At 42.6% G+C, this 19,841-nt stretch overlaps 1 protein-coding gene across 1 annotated transcript in view; it reads left to right on the top strand.

Moving 5' to 3' along the window:
• Nucleotides 1-19,122, top strand: part of LOC307164972 (uncharacterized protein) — a 60,241-nt gene extending 41,119 nt beyond the window's left edge. Inside the window, exon 2 of the mRNA XM_079882225.1 lies at nt 14,771-19,122. Within this exon, the coding sequence (XP_079738351.1) occupies nt 14,782-15,822 (1,041 nt within the window). The 5' untranslated portion in view covers nt 14,771-14,781 and the 3' untranslated portion in view covers nt 15,823-19,122. The remainder of the gene's footprint in view (nt 1-14,770) is intronic.
• Nucleotides 19,123-19,841: the final 719 nt, after the last annotated feature.

Below are 19,841 nucleotides of genomic sequence, written 5' to 3'. Positions count from 1 at the left end.
GGTGGGGGATCTGCAGGCATTTTCGGTCGACGAATCGTGCCTAGAGTTCGGGCCTGGCCTTTCTCAGGTTATATTGAGACCCAGGCTCGGATATGTGCCCAAGGTTCCTACCACTCCCTTCGCGGACCAGGTAGTGAACCTGCAAGCGCTGCCCCAGGAGGAGGCAGACCCAGCCCTAGCTTTTCTCTGTCCCGTCCGGGCCCTCTGGGTTTATATAGACAGAACGCAAAGCTTTAGGACCTCAGATCAGCTCTTTGTTTGTTACGGAGGCCAGCAGAAGGGGAAGGCTGTCTCCAAGCAGAGGTTAGCCCACTGGCTAGTGGATGCTATCACCAGGGCTTATGAGTCCCAGGGTGAGCCCTGCCCACCCAGGTTGCGGGCTCACTCCACTAGGAGTGTTGCCGCTTCCTGGGCTCTGGCACAAGGCACCTCGCTAACAGACATTGTAGAGCTGCGGGCTGGGCGACACCGAACACGTTCGCTAGGTTTTATAGCCTACGTGTGGAACCGGTTTCCTCCCGAGTACTCGCTACGGCCAGTAATTAGAGGGAATAGGTGTGTCGGCTTGCGACGCCATTCCGTGAGCGGATACGTGCGTCTTTTTGCTCCGTTGGTTACCCAACAAACGGCTAACCTCATGAGTTCCTCCATCACCCCTCCGGTGCCAGGCGTTGCGGACCGCCCGGCACCAGGTCTGCTACCTTCAGTAAGGAGTTGCTAGTAGACTGGGTGCTTTTCCAGTGGTCCCCGCGGTGACCCATGATTGCCACGTGCAGTTCAGCCGTGTCTTCCCCTTGACAGACTCATTCTGTCGTCCCTGTTGAGTACGCTCCACACTCCTCCGGACTGGGACTACCTTCAAGGACTGCCATATGTTTCACTACCCTACGTGGTTAGTACATGTGTGTATTTGAGGGCCTTCCTCTAGGCTGCCTCAGCTTCCGCAGCGTTCCCCCCCCATTATTATTTTCCTTGGGGACGGGCACGCTTTCCCAGTGTTATCCAATATCCACTGATTGGGTCTTGTGGAACAGCAGTGTGATTCCCTAGCTAGCTCCCGCAAAATTTCTGGAAACTGCTGCAGGGCTGTAGCTTAGCTGGGCGCTGGAAGGGGCCAGCACCATGGCGTTTTGGTAGGGATCCCAATTCGTCAGGGGAACTCCCCCGACGAGGCGTCGGAGTTCCCTGCTGACGAAAGGGAACGTCTCGGTTACGTATGGTAACCCTCGTTCCCTGAGTCCAGGGAACGGAGACGCCTCGTCCCGTCGCCATGTTGCTGTACCTTCGCGGAGGACTGGACACTGTTCGGCTCCTCAGCGAAAAGCGATGATGCAATGTTTGCTTCCGGGCTTTATACCCGCGCTGGTAGGCGGGCTGAGGAATGCAAATGTTGCATGCCAATGTTCATTGGCTCGTTTTAATTCACTCGAAGGCAATTGGTCTCCCTAGCGTGATCCCAATTCGTCAGGGGAACTCCCCCGACGAGGCGTCTCCGTTCCCTGGACTCAGGGAACGAGGGTTACCATACGTAACCGAGACGTTCACATTGATAATTGCATGACAATTTGTAATATTCTTCTTCTTATTATGATTTTTATTATTAATGACTCTTATTGTTATTTAGGCAAGGCAAGGCAAGGCAAGTTTATTTATATAGCACATTTCATACACAATGGCAATTCAAAGTGCTTTACATAGAAGAAATTAAAATAATAAAAGAAATAAGAATAATTAAAACAGTTTAGAAAAATAAAATAAAATACAATACAAACAGTCAGACGAACATTGGCACAGTGCTCATTCAGTAAATGCACAGTTAAACAGATGTGTTTTGAGTCTGGATTTGAAAGTGACTACTGTAGGAGCACGTCTGATCTCCTCTGGAAGCTGGTTCAGCATAATAGCTAAAAGCGGACTCGCCATGCTTAGAGTGAACCCTTGGTGTTTCTAGCTGATATGATCCTAGTGATCTGAGTGATCTGTTGGGTTTATATTCAGTGAGCATATCTGCAATGTATTTAGGTCCTAGGCCATTGAATGATTTATATACCAGTAATAATACTTTAAAATCAATCCTAAATTTAACTGGGAGCCAGTGTAAAGACCTGAGGACTGGTGTGATGTGTTCATATTTTCTGGTTCTGCTCAGAATCCTGGCGGCAGCGTTCTGTATGAGCTGCAACTGTCTTATGGTCTTTTTGGGAAGGCCAGTGAGGAGTCCATTACAATAATCCACCCTGCTGGTGATGAAAGCATGCACAAGTTTCTCTAAGTCTGGAAACAAAGCATCTAATTCTTGCAATATTTTTCAGATGATAGTATGCTGATTTAGTTATTGCTTTGACATGACTACTGAAACTAAGGTCTGACTCTAGGGACACACCGAGATTACTGACTTGATTTTTAGTTGTTTGACCCCTAGAGTGAAGGTATGCGTTCACCTTGAGAACTTCATCTTTGTTTCCAAACGCAATGACTTCAGTTTTGTCTTTGTTTAACTGAAGAAAGTTTTGACACATCCAACTGTTGACTTCATCAATGCATTGGCACAGGGAGTCAATGGGGCTGTAATCGTTAGGCGATAGGGCTAAGTAGAGCTGTGTGTCGTCTGCATAGCTGTGGTAAGAGATTTGGTTCTTTCTCATTATTTGGCTCATTGGGAGCATATACAGGTTGAACAGGAGTGGTGCAAGAATTGAGCCTTGAGGGACTCCGCATGTCATGGATGTCCACTCAGACTTATGATCTCCTATACTCACATAATAACCTCTCCCATCTAAGTATGACCTGAACCATTTTAGGACTATCCCAGAAAGCCCGACCCAGTTTTCCAGCCTGTCAAGAAGTATGTTGTGATCGACAGTGTCAAATGCAGCACTGAGGTCGAGTAGTACTAGCACTGATAATTTGCCTGAATCAGTATTTAACCTGTTAAGCTTCACCAGTGCGTGGGCGCACTGAAGCGTTTTTTTATTTATATAGTTCAAAGTTACTATCAGATTTAATGTTATACCTTGACAAACTATACATCATTAAAAAGATATAATACTCAAGTTTCAGTATTTGACCACTATTGTATTCTGAGAAACTTATAGTGACAGTTATGTCTTAATTTGTGTCAGGAGTTATGAAATGAAAAAATGAGTCGATACCTTTAATATGAATTATGCGCGTCAGCCGCTTTCATTCATAAAAAACTCCCGTGCTGTCGTCATGACAGCGATACACAAAACAACGTCCTTCAGGGCTTTTAGCTCAAAAATGTGCAAACTTGGAGAAATATTGATATATTCTCATAGATTCACGTCATATTTCTAAAGACAGGAATAATATTTATTTAATTTATACCCAAATGCGTCGATGTAATCATTATGATCGCTTCTTACTGAGATGTGCAGTGTTTTCAATTCATACCAATAGCCTGAGGGCGCTATATGCACAAAAAATAATCCATATATGGGACATGAAGAAGAGCCATAATCATGTGACATTCCAGGACGTCACTGCTACACACAAAGCTACAGAGATCGCTGTAATATGCATGTTTTGAAGACAATAAACATGTTTGCTATGATATTTGATTTGCCTGTGTTCTTCAAGCCATGCCAGGTATTTTCATAATAATAGGTTATATTTATAATGTAATGCTAATCGATATAGACTTTATCATCGTGCATAAAACTATAAATAATGTTTTCTGTCTGATTTTTTTTTTTTATCTGAAGCCAAATTATATCACAGAAGATTATTTAAAACACTCGATTGCATTATGAAGTAAGTTTGGAGCACAAACATGGTTTTAATCTCATAAATGGTCGTGTATTGATGGTGTGCTAAGCTAACATGCTAGCTAGCCCAGGTGCACCTGCCATCAGGGGTTATTCTTTTATGAATTTTGTTCTAAATAAGAATGCTTACTGATATGTTTTAGTGCATTTGACCACTATTTAGTGCACTTCAAATGTGAAGTGAGAACTTTGATAAAAGAAATTAGGGATTGAAACCCTATGAATAGGCTGTGAATAGCCAGTCGTTAGTAACTATAATGCAGACAAAAGAAATGCATATTTCGAGCCATAACCAGGCTGGAGAGGTGTGAATGTGTGCAGGGGGAGACTGAGACTGAATGGGGCTCGTTTGCACCACAAAACAATAGAGACAAAAATCTGAATGGATGCTTAGAAGACGACTAAACATCAGTAGCATTTTTAGAGTAGCCTAAGCAAAATAAAGTCATAACATGATCTTGAAAAACATTTAACTAAATACAGAGTTTTAGACTTATTATCTTCATATTTTAAATATAACATGGTCAGACATGTGGCTTTAGCTGTAGTGCATTTCTAGATTGCTCCAGTGCCAACTTCAATTTTATTTTCATTAATATTTTTCATAAAAAAAAAAATTCTAATAACTTTACAAAACTTTGAAGCTATTAAAAAAAAATCATTATGACAATAATTAATTCTACATTTACAATAAACTACCAGGTGTCAGCTTTCAAATGAGATCATACTTGTGCTTTTAGTGCAAAGGGTTCATTAACTGTATCTGTTTCAGTTTGGGTATGTCATTTCTGGGGATTTTTCAAAAGTGGGGTTGCAGCTTAACAGGTTAAGCGAACATCGTTTATTATCTTTATGAGCGCTGTCTCTGTGCTATGGTGCGGTCGGAAACCAGATTGAAAATTGTCAAAGTATCCATTCAAGCTCAAGAATTTGTTCAGCTGATTGAAGACAACTTTTTCAATGATCTTGCCTATGAAAGGAAGATTTGAGATCGGTCTATAGCTGCTTAATATGGTCTTATCCAGATTGCTCTTTTTCAGGAGGGGCTTGACAACTGCAGTTTTCATGGAGTATGGAAAACTCCCAGAGCGAAGTGAGACATTTACCACTTCTAGGAGATCTGCTTCTAAACTGTTTAACAAACTTTTGAAAAATTATGTGGGAAGTGTGTCAAGAGCGCATGTTGATGTTTTAAGGTGCTGTACAGTTTCTTCCAAAATTTTGCCATCAATTTCTTTGAAATCAGACATAGTAACTACTTTCTCAGGTGGTTTGATCTGTCTGACCTCAGTGCAACTCAAGGATGTGCTGATCACCTTTCTGATATTACTGATTTTCTCAGAGAAGAACGAAGCAAACTCACTGCACTTGTTCTCTGAGAGCATTTCACTGGGAATCTGGCTTGGGGGGTTTGTCAGTCTCTCTACAGTAGCAAAAAGAGTGCGTGTGTTGTTTAAATTGCTGTTTATAATATTTGAGAAGAAAGTCTGTCTAGCTTTGCCTAGTTCCATATTGAAAGCATGAAGGCTGTCTTTGTAGATTTTATAATGGACTACAAGTTTAGTCTTCCACCACATGCGCTCTGCTTTTCTGCATTGTCTTTTCATATTTTGCACTGCTGTTGAGTTTCTCCAAGGTGCTTTTTGTCTGCCACTCTTCTTCCTGATTTTAACAGGAGCAATATCATCAATTATACCTTTAACTTTTGAGTTAAAAGAATCAAGGAGAAAATCAACAGAGTCAGCAGATATACTTGGTGTTAAGGATATAGCCTTCATAAATAGTACACTGGTGTTCTCATTTAAGCATCTCTTCTTGACAGACACAGATTTAGCTTCAATGGCAGGAGAGATCAATATATCAAAGAAAATACAGAAATGATCAGACAGTGCTACATCCTTAATAACAATTAATGAAATGTTTAGACCCTTACTGATAAGTAAATCTAGAGTGTGTCCACGATTGTGTGTGGGTCCATGTACATGCTGAGTAAGATCAAAAGTTTTTAAAACAGTTTTGATTTCTTTTGCCATATTGTTTTCTGCATTATCAATGTGAATGTTAAAATCTCCTGCAATGGCAAAACAGTCAAACTCTGAGGTAATTGCTGATAACAGTTCTGTAAAGTCCTCAGCAAAGGCTGGAGAGTATTTTGGAGGCCTGTAAATAATGATAAGTAAAATGCGTGGAGCACCTTTTAACACAATACCCAGATATTCGAAAGACGGGTAATTCCCAAATGATATTTGCTTACATTGATAGATATCTTTAAAAAGAGCAGCTAGACCCCCACCTCTCTTAATAGCTCTGCAGACACTCATAAAAGTAAAGTTCGGAGGGGATGTTTTATTGAGGACTGTTGCACTGCAGCTGTCTTCTAGCCAGATTTCATTTAGAAGCATAAAATCCAGGTTGTTTGTGGTTATTAAATCGTTGACTAGAAGTGATTTATTTTTAAGTGAACGAATGTTTAAAAGTGCTAACTTAACAGTCTTACTTTTTGTCCCCACATCAATCTTACTTTGACGTGTAATAGGCACCAGATTAGTTAGGTTTGCTGCACGGCTATTGAAGGCCTTAGACTTTCTATCTTGTAATAGAACAGCAATAGAGAAAGATACAGGCACACTGGGTTCCCGCTTGTTCTGTAAACATTTGAGAAAGTTACTGTTATCAGAGCGGGGACCTAAAACACATCACTGAGAGCTGGTATCAGTTGTTTTTAGTTCACCTCGAGCAGATGGAGGAGGGTGTGGGCCCTGGCGTTGTGGCAGAGGCCGAAGAGCTCTCACAGGAGGGGGAGGGCGAACTGGGCCCGCAGGCTTTGGTGCGGGTGGTAATGGTGCCTGTCGTTTTTTGGTTGGTATCTGGGGGCTTGCAGCAAAAGAATGGGATAGTCTGGTTCCAGCATACACCAGTTCTTCCATTTTCTGTGAGAAACACAGTTGTGGCTATCGGAGAGAGGGATAGCGTATCTGGTGAAAGGGGCTGTTGCTCTGGTGTTATATGAGGTTGTGATATGCTGTCCTGGCTTCCCTGGCTGTTTTCCAGGAAGTCATCCTTGGGTGCTGAATCTTCAAGCAGTTCTGATATGGCTCTCTGTGGGCAGGGCTCAGCTGAGATTGTGTCCGTGAGCAGAGGTTGTTGTGGCGGAGTGGTGTTATCATTGTCCTTGTGTGATATGTCAACCGCATGTCCATTTTGCTGCTGAAGTGAAGTCCCGTGGTCATTCATACTGTGTCCATGTGTGTGTGTGCCGTTCAGATGTAGTGGATTGGCACAAACTGCAGAAGGATGATTGAGGGAGAAGTAGAAATTGTCCTTTAACACTCTTGAACCAAGTTTGTTTGGGTGATGGCCATCCCGATGAAAAAGTTGTCTCTGACTCCAGAAAAGATTGAAATTGTCAATGAAGTTTACTCCTTTTATATTGCAGGTTTTTTGCAGCCATGTATTTAGCCCAATCAACCGTGAAAACCTGTTTGTTCCTCTTGCTGGGAGAGGTCCACTGATGAATGTTTGAACTTTCAGTCTTTTAAGTGTTTCAAAAAGTTCATTGAAATCCTTCTTAAAGAGTTCTGACTGCTCTTTATGAATATCATTCTTCCCCACATGAATAATGAGTCGATTTGCAGTCTTATGTTTCATCAGAATGTTCTGAAGTTCCCTGTTTATATCCGAAGTTGTTGCTTGTGGAAGGCAGCACGTAGTTGTATCCCTGCTGCTAATGTTTCTGATTATGGAGTCCCCCACTATCAGAGTCCTGGGCTCGGCTGCGCTCTGAGCTGAGTGCCGCTGTCTGCTCGACCTTGAGCGCCAGTTAGCATCAGTGTTAGCTACTGGCCCATTCAGTCTGTGTTCGATCATATTCATCACATTTGGGGATTCCTCATTTACATTCATTAGTACTTCAAATCTGTTCTGAAGATGTATAGGCGGTGGTAGAAGACCAGTGTTTGCAATCCTTGTCAGAGCTGTATCTGGGGTAGAGGATGCTACTGCGGCAATATGTGTTGCTCGTGACAATCTGATGTCTCGAGTGCCTTTGGGTCTAGCTCCCTGTTTGTGCCATCGATTAGTAACTCGATCGGCTTGTTTCTCTACCTGTCGAGGAGCACTAGTTTCATGGGACTCACCGGTATGCTGAGGGTGTCCATGACGAAGCTCTGTTGTGTGCTCCGTCTGGTTTGGTGGTCCCGTAAGTAACTTTGTTTCGAGAACTGCAATCCTTTGTAAAAGTCTGTAGCAGTTAGTGCAGCAAGTAGGTTCTTGAACCTGAAGAGGCATTTTCTCTCTTATCTGCATGAATGTAGGCAGTTGTGTTTTCCTTTCCCGGAATGTAAGCTGGTCGGGTAAAAGAATTCTGCGTTTTTGTAGTAATCCAAACTTTGTTGTCTGAGCACTGTGCTGTTTGCTGAAGTTAAAATTAGATGATAAAAGGAAATAAAATATAAAATATAGGAGATAAAATGTAAAAGCGATAGAGCAAAGCGCGGAGCAGTAAGCAAGACCGTCCGAACAGTAGCTGATCAGGAAGTGATTTAGAAGAAGAATGTTGTTATTATTATTTGTATTATTATTATTATTATTATTATTATTTAAAATAAGAAGAATGTCATTTTTATTATTTTGTCAGTCTGAATAATTTTTTGGTCATTGAAAGCCTTTCATTACTGAACCCAGTCCGTGCACACCTGCCGGGCCTAACCCTGAAACGTCAGGTAAAGCTCTGTCACGAAACTGCTCCGAGACACGAAGGTAGATCCAAATGCAGCTTTTATTAAGAGCCAATCCAGACACGTAATCCAATAAACAGGCAGTGGGTCAAAACACAGGTAGGCAGTCCAAACAAACAAACAAAAACAAAACAAGACAGGCAGGGGTCAGAGGCAAGAAAGTAATCCAAGGAACAGGCAAGAAATCCAAAAACCAAGAAACAAGAAAACCAAGAAAAACGCTCAGAGTTGCAGTGTGACACTACTTCGCAATGATTGAACTTCGCAATGATTGAATGAATGAACAAGGAATAAATAGGCTGAAACTAACAAGGATGATGAGACACAGGTGAATGCAATTAGTGATGATGAGTCCGGGCAGTGAGTTATGGGAAATGTAGTTAGTGAGAGAGTGACAATAGTCGGGTGTGGAGTGCCCTCTGGTGGTTCTCAAGGGCACTCCAGCTGGTGACCGTTACATAGCCCCCCCCCTCAAAGGAGCGGCTTCCAGACGCTCTGAAATTTTCCAGGAGGGAGGTGGAGCGGAGGCGGACCCGGGGGTGGGATGGAGGGCCAGGCCCGTGGAGACGACCTGGAGACTGCGGCAAGACGGGAGGCCAGGGCGGATCAGGCTGTGCAGGCGACCAGGGCGGATCAGGCTGTGCAGGCGACCAGGGCGGAGCAGGCAGTGCAGGCGACCAGGGCGGAGATGACCCTTCAGGCGGCCAGGGAGGAGACGACCCTTCAGGCGGCCAGGGAGGAGACGACCCTGCAGGCGGCCAGGGAGGAGACGACCCTGCAGGCGGCCAGGGAGGAGAAGACCCTTCAGGCGGCCAGGGAGGAGACGACCCTGCAGGCGGCCAGGGAGGAGACGACCCTGCAGGCGGCCAGGGAGGAAACGACCCTGCAGGCGGCCAGGGAGGAGACGACCCTGCAGGCGACCATGGCACAGGAACAGACGCCGGCTCAGGCACAGGAACAGACGCCGGCTCAGGCACAGGAAAAGACGCCGGCTCAGGAACAGGAACCGTGGCAGCGGCTATCTCTGCTGAGGGCTCAGGTTCAGGCGTGTCGGCGACCATCTCTGCTGAGGGCTCAGGTTCAGGCGTGTCGGCGGCCTTCTCTGCTGATGGCTCAGGTTCAGGCGTGTCGGCGGCCATCTCTGCTGAGGGCTCAGGTTCAGGTGTGTCGGCGGCCATCTCTGCTGAGGGCTCAGGCGACGTGGCAGTGGCTATCTTGTCCGGAGACACTGGCTCGGCGGCAGCCATCTTGTCCGAAGACACTGGCTCGGCGGCGACCATCTTGTCATGAGACACTGGCTCGGCAGAGACCATCTTGTCCTGAGACACTGACTCGGCGGCGGCCATCTTGTCCGGAGACATTGGCTCGGCGGAGACCATCTTGTCCTGAGACACTGGTGGGGCGGCGGCGGTGGCCATCTTGTCCGGAGACACTGGCTCGGCGGAGATCATTTTGTGCTGAGACACTGGTTCAGCGGTGGCCATCTTGTCCGGAGACACTGGCTCGGCGGCGGCTATCTTGTCCGGAGACACTGGCTCGGCGGCGGCTATCTTGTCCGGAGACACTGGCTTGGCGGGCGTGACGTGAACAATCTCTGGATCGGCAGAAGTGATGTGAACAGTCTCTGGATCGGCAGAAGTGACGTGAACGGTCTCTGGATCGGCAGACGTGACTTGAACAGTCTCTGGATCGGCAGACGTGACTTGAACAGTCTCTGGATCGGCAGACGTGACGTGAACAGTCTCTGGATCGGCAGACGTGACTTGAACAGTCTCTGGATCGGCAGACGTGACGTGAAGCTCTGGCTCGGCAGGACTGACGTGAAGCTCTGGCTCGGCAGGACTGACGTGGAGCTCTGGCTCGGCGGAGATCATTTTGTGCTGAGACACTGGTTCAGCGGTGGCCATCTTGTCCGGAGACACTGGCTCGGCGGCGGCTATCTTGTCCGGAGACACTGGCTGGGCGGCGGCTATCTTGTCCGGAGACACTGGCTTGGCGGGCGTGACGTGAACAATCTCTGGATCGGCAGAAGTGATGTGAACAGTCTCTGGATCGGCAGAAGTGACGTGAACGGTCTCTGGATCGGCAGACGTGACTTGAACAGTCTCTGGATCGGCAGACGTGACTTGAACAGTCTCTGGATCGGCAGACGTGACTTGAACAGTCTCTGGATCGGCAGACGTGACTTGAACAGTCTCTGGATCGGCAGACGTGACGTGAAGCTCTGGCTCGGCAGGACTGACGTGAAGCTCTGGCTCGGCAGGACTGACGTGAAGCTCTGGCTCGGCAGGACTGACGTGAAGCTCTGGCTCGGCAGGACTGACGCGGAGCTCTGGCTCGGCAGGACTGACGTAGAGCGCAGGCTCGGCAGGACAGACGTCGAGCGCAGACTCGGCAGGACAGACGTCGAGCGCAGGCTCGGCAGGACAGACGTCGAGCGCAGACTCGGCAGGACAGACGTCGAGCGCAGGCTCGGCAGGGCTGACGTGAAGAGACTCAGGCTCTGCAGGGGCCATGGCGGGATGAGGCTCTGGTGTGACTGCGCTGGTGAGCGGTGTTAGCACAGGAGTTGCCAACACTAGAGTGGGCATGACGTGAAGCTCAGGCCCGGCAGACGTGAAACCCACAGAAAAAGTTGAGCCACTCAGTTGCAGGGCCAAGTCAACATACTGCTTTAGAGTCCAGCTAGGGTGATAAAGTGGCAATACGGAGCTAAGCGGCTCGGATAGTCCTCCACGAAAAAAGATCATCAGACATAACTCGTCCATACAGTTCAAGCGAGCCAGCTCCAAAAAGTCCATGACGTATTCCTCTATGGGATGGTCTCCCTGATGGAGACGCATGATCTGTGCTGCTGGATTTATGATGGGTCTGGGTCTTACTTGGCTGCTGGATCTGTGTTGGCGAAGTTTTCTATCACGAAACTGCTCCGAGACACGAAGGTAGATCCAAATGCAGCTTTTATTAAGAGGCAATCCAGACATGTAATCCAATAAACAGGCAGTGGGTCAAAACACAGGTAGGCAGTCCAAACAAACAAACAAAAACAGGCAGGGGTCAGAGGCAAGAAAGTAATCCAAGGAACAGGCAAGAAATCCAAAAACCAAGAAACAAGAAACAAGAAAACCAGGAAAAATGCTCAGAGTTGCAGTGTGACACTAAACAAAACTTCGCAATGATTGAATGAATGAACAAGGAATAAATAGGCTGAAACTAACAAGGATGATGAGACACAGGTGAATGCAATTAGTGATGATGAGTCCGGGCAGTGAGTTATGGGAAATGTAGTTAGTGAGAGAGTGACAATAGTCGGGTGTGGAGTGCCCTCTGGTGGTTCTCAAGGGCACTCCAGCTGGTGACCGTTACAAGCGCACAGGCTCGCAACTGAAGGAATACATATGCCTACAAATCAAATGCTTTGGTAAAGTCACACAAATTAAACATTGAAGTCCATGTTGCACAAAAATAAACACTGAAGTTCATAATTACTATGATGTTGTTTTTTTACAGTGGGTCATAATATATCATATCTTTTAGTTTGTCAGTGCATTTTGTGGTGTTAGGAATTGTTTTTCTGCGCATTTCCGCACTAACTCAAAACGTGCGTACACCACCTCCTGAGCTGGCGTAGGATTTGAGCGTGCCGTACGCCAACGTCCATATTGATAAATCTCAAAGTCTCAAAAATGAGGGCCATTGTCATTACAATCAGTGGCGTATACAGGACATTTTTACTGGGGTGGCCAAGATGGGACACAAAACTAGAGTGGGATGGCCATATATACTATAAAGTAATGTTATGTAAACCTTCAAACTCTTATGAACAATAGAGGATTTTAATAATAGTAACAAAGTGCAAACTTTATTTTTAAATAATGGTATTCATAAAATGTAAGATACAGTCACAGGCCTATTTAGGAAATGTGTTTACTATAGTCTGTTGTTAATTACCGTAGTGGGGATATGATTTACTCAATTAACTTGTCCATTAACTTGACCGAAAATGCATTTGTTTATCTGCAAAAAGGTTTACATACACTAGATTGCAGTCTAGGCTACTGTTAATGTAAATATAATGGTTTGTTTTTAAAGTCTACATTAGAGACCTGCGCGGGACGGATTTCTCACTTAATAATTCCTAAAAAGCTGACATCTCAGTTCATCGCCATCTCACAAATCTCTGTTTTATCAATGAAACTGGCTGCATAATTAATCTTTCATAATATCTACACTTTGTTTGCTATAATCAGATGATTTGCCAGTATGCAGAATTCAACACTGAACAAAAAGTCCATTTTGAGTGGTGAGGGGATTCTATCTTAATTGCATCTGATTGGCCATTGCGTTCAAGAAATCAACACATATGTCTGTGATTGGTTACATTGTTCAACACTGCAAACATGTTATAAATAGCGACTCTGGCCTGTAAATCGTTTCTATTTTGTTTTAGTTGTTCTTGTTGCTTTTGTGCAACAGATGAATGACAATTTATTCGTTTTTATTTGTTCAATTTATAGATAATTCTATTTTGCGGGAGTCCCGACTCCCGCGAATCGACACACGAGTGCATTACCGCTCGCGCCCACAATCGCCCATCAGATCCGTGCCACACTCTGTTGCGTTGGGTCCCGACCTTACCTCTCAATCGACTGATTCCAGCGTTTTTATCGTTGTTGTATTGTTGCAACTGTGTGACCGTCCTCTTGTTTCACGGACCAGCAGCGCGCGTGCTCTTAACTTATCTCATGGGTCATCTGACCTGCATGGCCAAACGTCCGCTGAGCAGAAATCAGCTCTCACAGTCTCAGTACGACCGTTACTGTGTTAGTTAAAAATGTGAAACTGGCCCTAAATCAGTTGATCAGCTGTCATCATTGATTGACAACATTTCTTGTTTCTTGTGTTGACGAACTTGACCTACCTATCAGATCTGGGGTGGCCACAGGGGTGGCCAATGAGCTTTCAGGGGTGGCCCCGGCCATAGAATCGCCATTGATTACAATGAACTACACTTGGGGAAAAATGTGATCAATAACTAGCCAGATCATGTTTAGCACGATGATATCATCTTGGATGTGTAATTTGATCTCGGATGTTTTAAGCAACGTACGAAGAACGGGCCCCTGGAAACAGATCAGGAAACACTGAAAAACCAACTCAAAGTCCAAATCAATCAAAGACCAAACAGGACAGTTAATCTACTTTTTTTTAAGGTGAGACACGTTAGGCAAAAACATAGATTTTTCATGCAGTGGTCGGTATTGAGATTTTGGGCTAGTTTACTCCTTTAATATGTGTTCTTTCAAGCTGCTAACATTGAAAAAAAAAAGTTAATGTCCAAAGGGGGATTGGCTACTGCTGGTTTCTGCTAACGTGATTCGCTCAGACACATCACGTGGTGTACTCTGCCAATGTTAATTCATTCAGTTACTGCAGTTTTAGGCCTTATATGCCTGCCATGTTATTAAACAATCAGTTTTCATGAGCTTGAAATATTATATATTATTATTACAAAGGGCCTGAGAATTTGTTCTGTTTTTGAGAAATTGTTTCGAATAGAAATGTATTAAATTATCCTATTTAAATCTTTAAATGCCGTTTCTCAAAATGATTTTTTTGTCATTCTCCAGTACAAACATCTCAGCCTATGTAGCACCTGTGTACACCAAACTTTCCAGTTATACACTTAACAGTATTCTGAAGATATTTCCTGAGGGATTTGTTAATAAATCATTCCTGGCCAGATTTATGTGGCATTTTAATCAAAAATATATGTCGAAAATCGATTTTTTAAGGCTATGGACAGTATATTTTGATTTCCTAGGTAATGAAAGCATATATCCTGAAATCCCTCTGAATTTTTTTTCATATTGTGTGTAAACAAAGTGAAAAAATAATTTTGCACTTGGCTTTATCATATGTTCAGATATATCTACCGAAAATATATGCAAAATCGTGCATATTTAATGAGATAATGCCTCATTTGCTGTGTGCATAATTAAACACAAATTTCAAAAACTTGTAATAATTTTTTTATATACTTTTGTAAGTAATTAACTGAGGAAGTTTCATGGTGATATCTATTATTTTACAATTTTACCCTATTCACCTGTAGTGTCTCGCCTTAAATCCTTAATTGTTATGTTATTTTGACATAAAAAGTCCTTCTTCTGCTAGATGATTAAATGCACTGATATAATCCTGAGCTTTTATTTCATCAGTTTGGTTTATTATTCTGTGTTGCAGGTTCAGGCACGATGAAAGGCATTATTCCCAAGAGCAAAGCAAAAGGCATTGACTTCTGTGCAATGGGCGACTGGTATTATTATATTATCCGCTCTGATCTCGGCTGCTTTATGATGTCAAGAAATTTAAATAAAGGTTATGACATGTCTATTTGGAGTCTGCACCCGTCCTGCCAAAATGGAGACCATTACCTTGGAGATTGGAATAGCTACTTATACGTCATCAAGGGCAATTCATTCCGCAGAGTCACCAACCTGGAGACAGACAACGGTGCTGAAGTTTTCAGCCTTCATCCCAACTGCCAGGGTGGAGACCACTACTTCGCAACCACTAACTATTTTTACATCATCTTCCAAGAAAAGGGCACTTATCGAAGAACAACAAACCTGAATCACGACTCGGAAGCTGTAGAATACAAGCTCCATCCCAACCTCAGAAACGGCCTCTATTACTGGGGCGTACAAGGTTTCATCTCCTTCCTCAAGCCAGCCTCAGATTGGGGAGTTGAGTTTTACACCGGTACCGACCTCAGCAAAGATGAGCGCGATGGTGTCTATTCTGCTCATCCTGATGTTGTTAACTTCCTTCCTGGTGGGCTGTCCGTAACTAAAGGCCCAGCCTTTGGCATTTGGGAGAATATTAAAACTATAACTAATGACAGCAATACAACAGTGAGATGGCAAAAGAAAATCAATAAAAAGGTTGGATACAATAAGGAGAAGATGTCCCAGATCACACACAACTGGAAGATAGCCACGTCAGTCACAGCTGAAACTGGAGATCTTGCCAAGCTCATTGCGAAGGTTCAGTTCTCCTTTTCTGCAGAATATGGAGGTTCACACGTCAGCACTGAAAAAGAAAGCTGGAACGAACTGACTGAAGTGGAAGAAACACTCTCATTTGAGCTGAAGCCAAACGAGTCTTTATATCTGTGGCAGTACAAACTGGGTCTCGGTGATGAACCAGTGTTGTTCTGCCGTGATTTAAAGATTGACGATGTGCCAAACCCTCCAACTGAAGTCCCGCTGTCGCTGTCACTTTCACAATCATGAAACATATCAGGATGGTTTAACTCCAAGAATAATCAAGTGCTTCAGTTAAATACCTTAATTATAACTTCTCAAGCAATTATTTAGATGCCTGCATGCTTTGCTTAAAATTAAGCTAAAATTGTTTTTATATAGATAAGAGATTTTTCAGTTACAGATGATGTAACCGCAGTGTTGGGGAGTAACGGAATACATGTACCGGCGTTATGTATTCAGAATACAAATTATGAGTAACTGTATTCCGTTACAGTTACAACTTAAATAGTTGGTATTTAGATTACAGTTACATTGTTGAAATCAATGGATTACAAGACGATACTCTGTTTCACGAGTGTATTCACTCTCTAAATAAATTAAGGCAACTCCATGCATATATCCCCGAAGCCCCAATATGAAAACGAAAAAATGCGTGGTTTGCGTGATCAGTCACAATGGAGTCGGAAGAGGAGCAGCGGGAGCTAGAGGTAGAGATAGAGCCAGGGAAAGAATGCGTTTCTATCTTGGAAATTCAAACAGCATTTCATATTAGCATTTCACAAGAGAAGGGAGAACAAAATATAACTGTGCAGTGTAACCTTTGCTTGCCAGCAACCAACCTCCTTTCAGCGTCCAAAGACTCCACCTCAAACCTGAAGAAGCATCTAAAGTATGTTTTTTTTTTCAAATACGTAGACCTACACCACAAAACTGGTTGAAGATATATTTTTTTAATATTGGTAAATTCCAGCGTTATGGACGTGACATTTGCAGTCAAAACTTGAAACATAAATTCTCAGAAAATGCATTAATACCAATACTAAAACGTCTGTTTATCCATACTCCCTTAATAAAGGAGTCCAGACATTAGAAAAATATCGGTCTACATGTGTTTTATATTTAATATGAGGGAAATAAACATGCGTGACACAAAAAAAATCTTTCACTTTTAGGTGGCCACGTTTTTTTATTTATTTTTATTCTGTGAATTACACTGCGCAAACCAAAAGTAATACTACTCACCGGATGAAGAAGGGTTGGCTCTCCACAGAACATAAAATATTCATTTTATTTTATTTTTCGTATTAGCATTTATGAGGAAAAAAACAATGGTCGCGACAGTTCTCCGTTACGGACATGACCGCTCTGAAAGCGGCACTAAAATACTGCTTTAAAACTTTCACAGAGACCTCAAACAGAAAGCACAAAGCCTTTCTTTAAAGTGAATTTCATTTTTTAGAGCTTTCACACTGAACGCGGATGCGGTCCGTTTATCCGTTCCAGTTGCGGTGCGTATACAGCAGGGCAGAGATCGTTTCCGCACCGAGTCTATTTCTGCTGTGCTGCAAACGCTGAATTAAAGTGATAGCACGTTTCGTGGTCAAAATGAACACAGATTGAGCTGAAAATGTAGTAATTTAACGATAAATGCATTTAATTAAATAAAATGTAGTAATGCCACCATAAATGTATTTAATTAAATACTGCTTTTTTTTCTCACAGTCATATTTTTACTTTAAGACCGGGGTAAAGCAATGAAAACTACAGTTTACCTCAACAAAGCGAAATAATGAACAACACTCGTCTGATTCGTGGAGGTTGAAAAACAAGTTATTTGTGGCATGCAAGATTTGTTGTATTTAAATTTAAATGCAAAAGAAAAGGCATGATATTCGGCTGTTTTTGTCAATTTTAAGTTTTAATTTAAAATGTTTGCTAAAATGTTTGATTTTAATATAAGTAGCCTACATGGTTAAATATGTTACCACTTGCTTGAACAAATTAATATATAATCTATATAGAAGTAATGCATTGATTAATACGTTGTTTAAATTGTTTAAACTTGAATACGTCTATTAAAGAGGGTATATGTGTAGGTTACAAAGAGAATTGCACCAGTGACAAAACATTTATTTAAATAAAAGTTGCTGATAACCTCTGGATTTGAAATACAAACACTGTGTATGTGTTTGTGGTACAGCCGCGGATCAGTTATGCACTATATGTGAAAGCACTACTATAGCGCGTGCTGCTCCTGCACCGCATACGCACTGCACACTGTATGTGTGAAACGGGCGCTCAGCGTATAAGGTAGTCGGCCCTGCATGCCTCACAGACATGTCTACTTTTAAACAGAACAATTCAACACGAAAGAACTGCTCTCTGCATATGTAATCCGTATGAAATGTTCATTTCTCTCTGGTGCGTCCACTACTGCGAAGATCGCGAGTCAGCATCGTCAACTTCATCTTTGTAGACGACACTGACAAAGAAAACGCTTGTTTATTAATAAACAATTAAAATATCTCCTTTCTATATTTGACATAGGCTATTCATAATTATTACTTTTGCCGGTTCTTTGTGACAGCTTTTAGGTGCTTTATTGGCATACGCGTCACCACCGCACCCCCACCCCACAAGAATAGGCCTGTTTATTAAGCAGGATTTGATGGCCGACACTTATAAAATGCAATTCAATGTGGAAGTAATCCAAGTATTCAGAATACATTACTCAGATTGAGAAACGTAACGGAATACATTACAAATTACATTTTTGGGCATGTATTCTGTATTCTGTAACGAAATACGTTTTGAAAGTATCCTTCCCAACACTTTGTAACCGCAAATTACAACACTATCCATTACGGTATTATTGAAACTTTGTCTTTATGATTAAAAGAAACAGACAGAATCCGACTTTAAATCTCATGAAATTTCTTCTTAAAATCTCACACATGCAACCCAACTACAGATCTTTCAGTATGGTGGCTAAATCAGGCTTTGGGACATTTTATTAGAAAAAAATGGGTGCTCAATCTATATTACTGTAAATGTAGTCATATATGTTGTCATAGCGTAACCGAAGTCGACTGAAGTGTATGATTCACAAGTCATGAAAGCGCTGCATTCTGCATTTGGAGTATACATGTAGGCTAATTAAAAGCAGTTGTTTTAGTTATTTACTTTTTTTTACATATTTTCAACACATTTCACTTTATGGCATATACCATTTGGATTTTGCTTTTAATAAAGCTGGAACTGCTTTTAAAGTCTTGGTATTTTCATTGCCCTTCTTCATTGTTGTGGTGTATCTCCACTCCCAGATTGCACACACACACACACACACACACACACACACACACACACACGTCTGTTTGATGTGTGATAATTTTTAGGAATATGCAGAAGAGTTGCAGGTCCTGCAGGATTTTTCTGAAGAATTATGGTCAGTATAACAAATTTCTGTAAATTCAGTTATCTTGTTTTGTAATGTAAACACAATGTATGTGTCTGTGAATGAATTTATGAAAGAGTTATTAAATGGGACGAATTAACTTGTGTACTGTAGTGTTGTACGCTAATGTTGTACTGTAGCATTTTTTGCTATGAGTTCATAGGCAAGGCTCATGTAGGCATTTATAATCAAAATAAAGATTATTGTGGAATTGTCAGTTAAAATGCTTGTAAATTGAGGATTATTACAAATTGAATATGCCTAAAAACTACACATGTAAGTATATTAATTCGTATTATCATTTATTCTTGTCAAAGCAGAATGACACTCGAAACCTGCGCAAACCCTCTTTCAAATGCTATTTTTGAAACCGAATATGAAGCAGTCTCGTGGTTGTTCGGGTTCTTCCTCCAGCCACTAAGAAGGAGCGGAGGGCACGACGTCATTGACTGCCATACGTAGGGAGGTTCTTTGCCTCCACATCGTGCATTAAAATCATTTAATGCACACTCTCATAAAATAAAGTACATAATTGTACCTTTAGGGGTACAGTGGCTGGTACAGTGGTCACTGGGGCTGTGCCCTCAAGGGTACATATTTGTACCCTTGTGATTTGTACCTTCAGAGACCAGTCTTGTACCTGTGATGACAATTTTGTAACTTTATTATTTAACAGTACAAATTTGGCTTTGACAGGGTAAAATTGTTGACTATAATGATATATATATATACAGTACAGGCCAAAAGTTTGGACACATTACTATTTTTAATGTTTTTGAAAGAAGTTTCTTCTGCATTTATTTGATAAAAA

This window comes from Squalius cephalus (assembly GCF_949319135.1).
Source record: "Squalius cephalus genome assembly, chromosome: 9".
Lineage (NCBI taxonomy): Eukaryota > Metazoa > Chordata > Actinopteri > Cypriniformes > Leuciscidae > Squalius > Squalius cephalus.
This window is presented reverse-complemented; position numbering and strand designations above follow the sequence as displayed.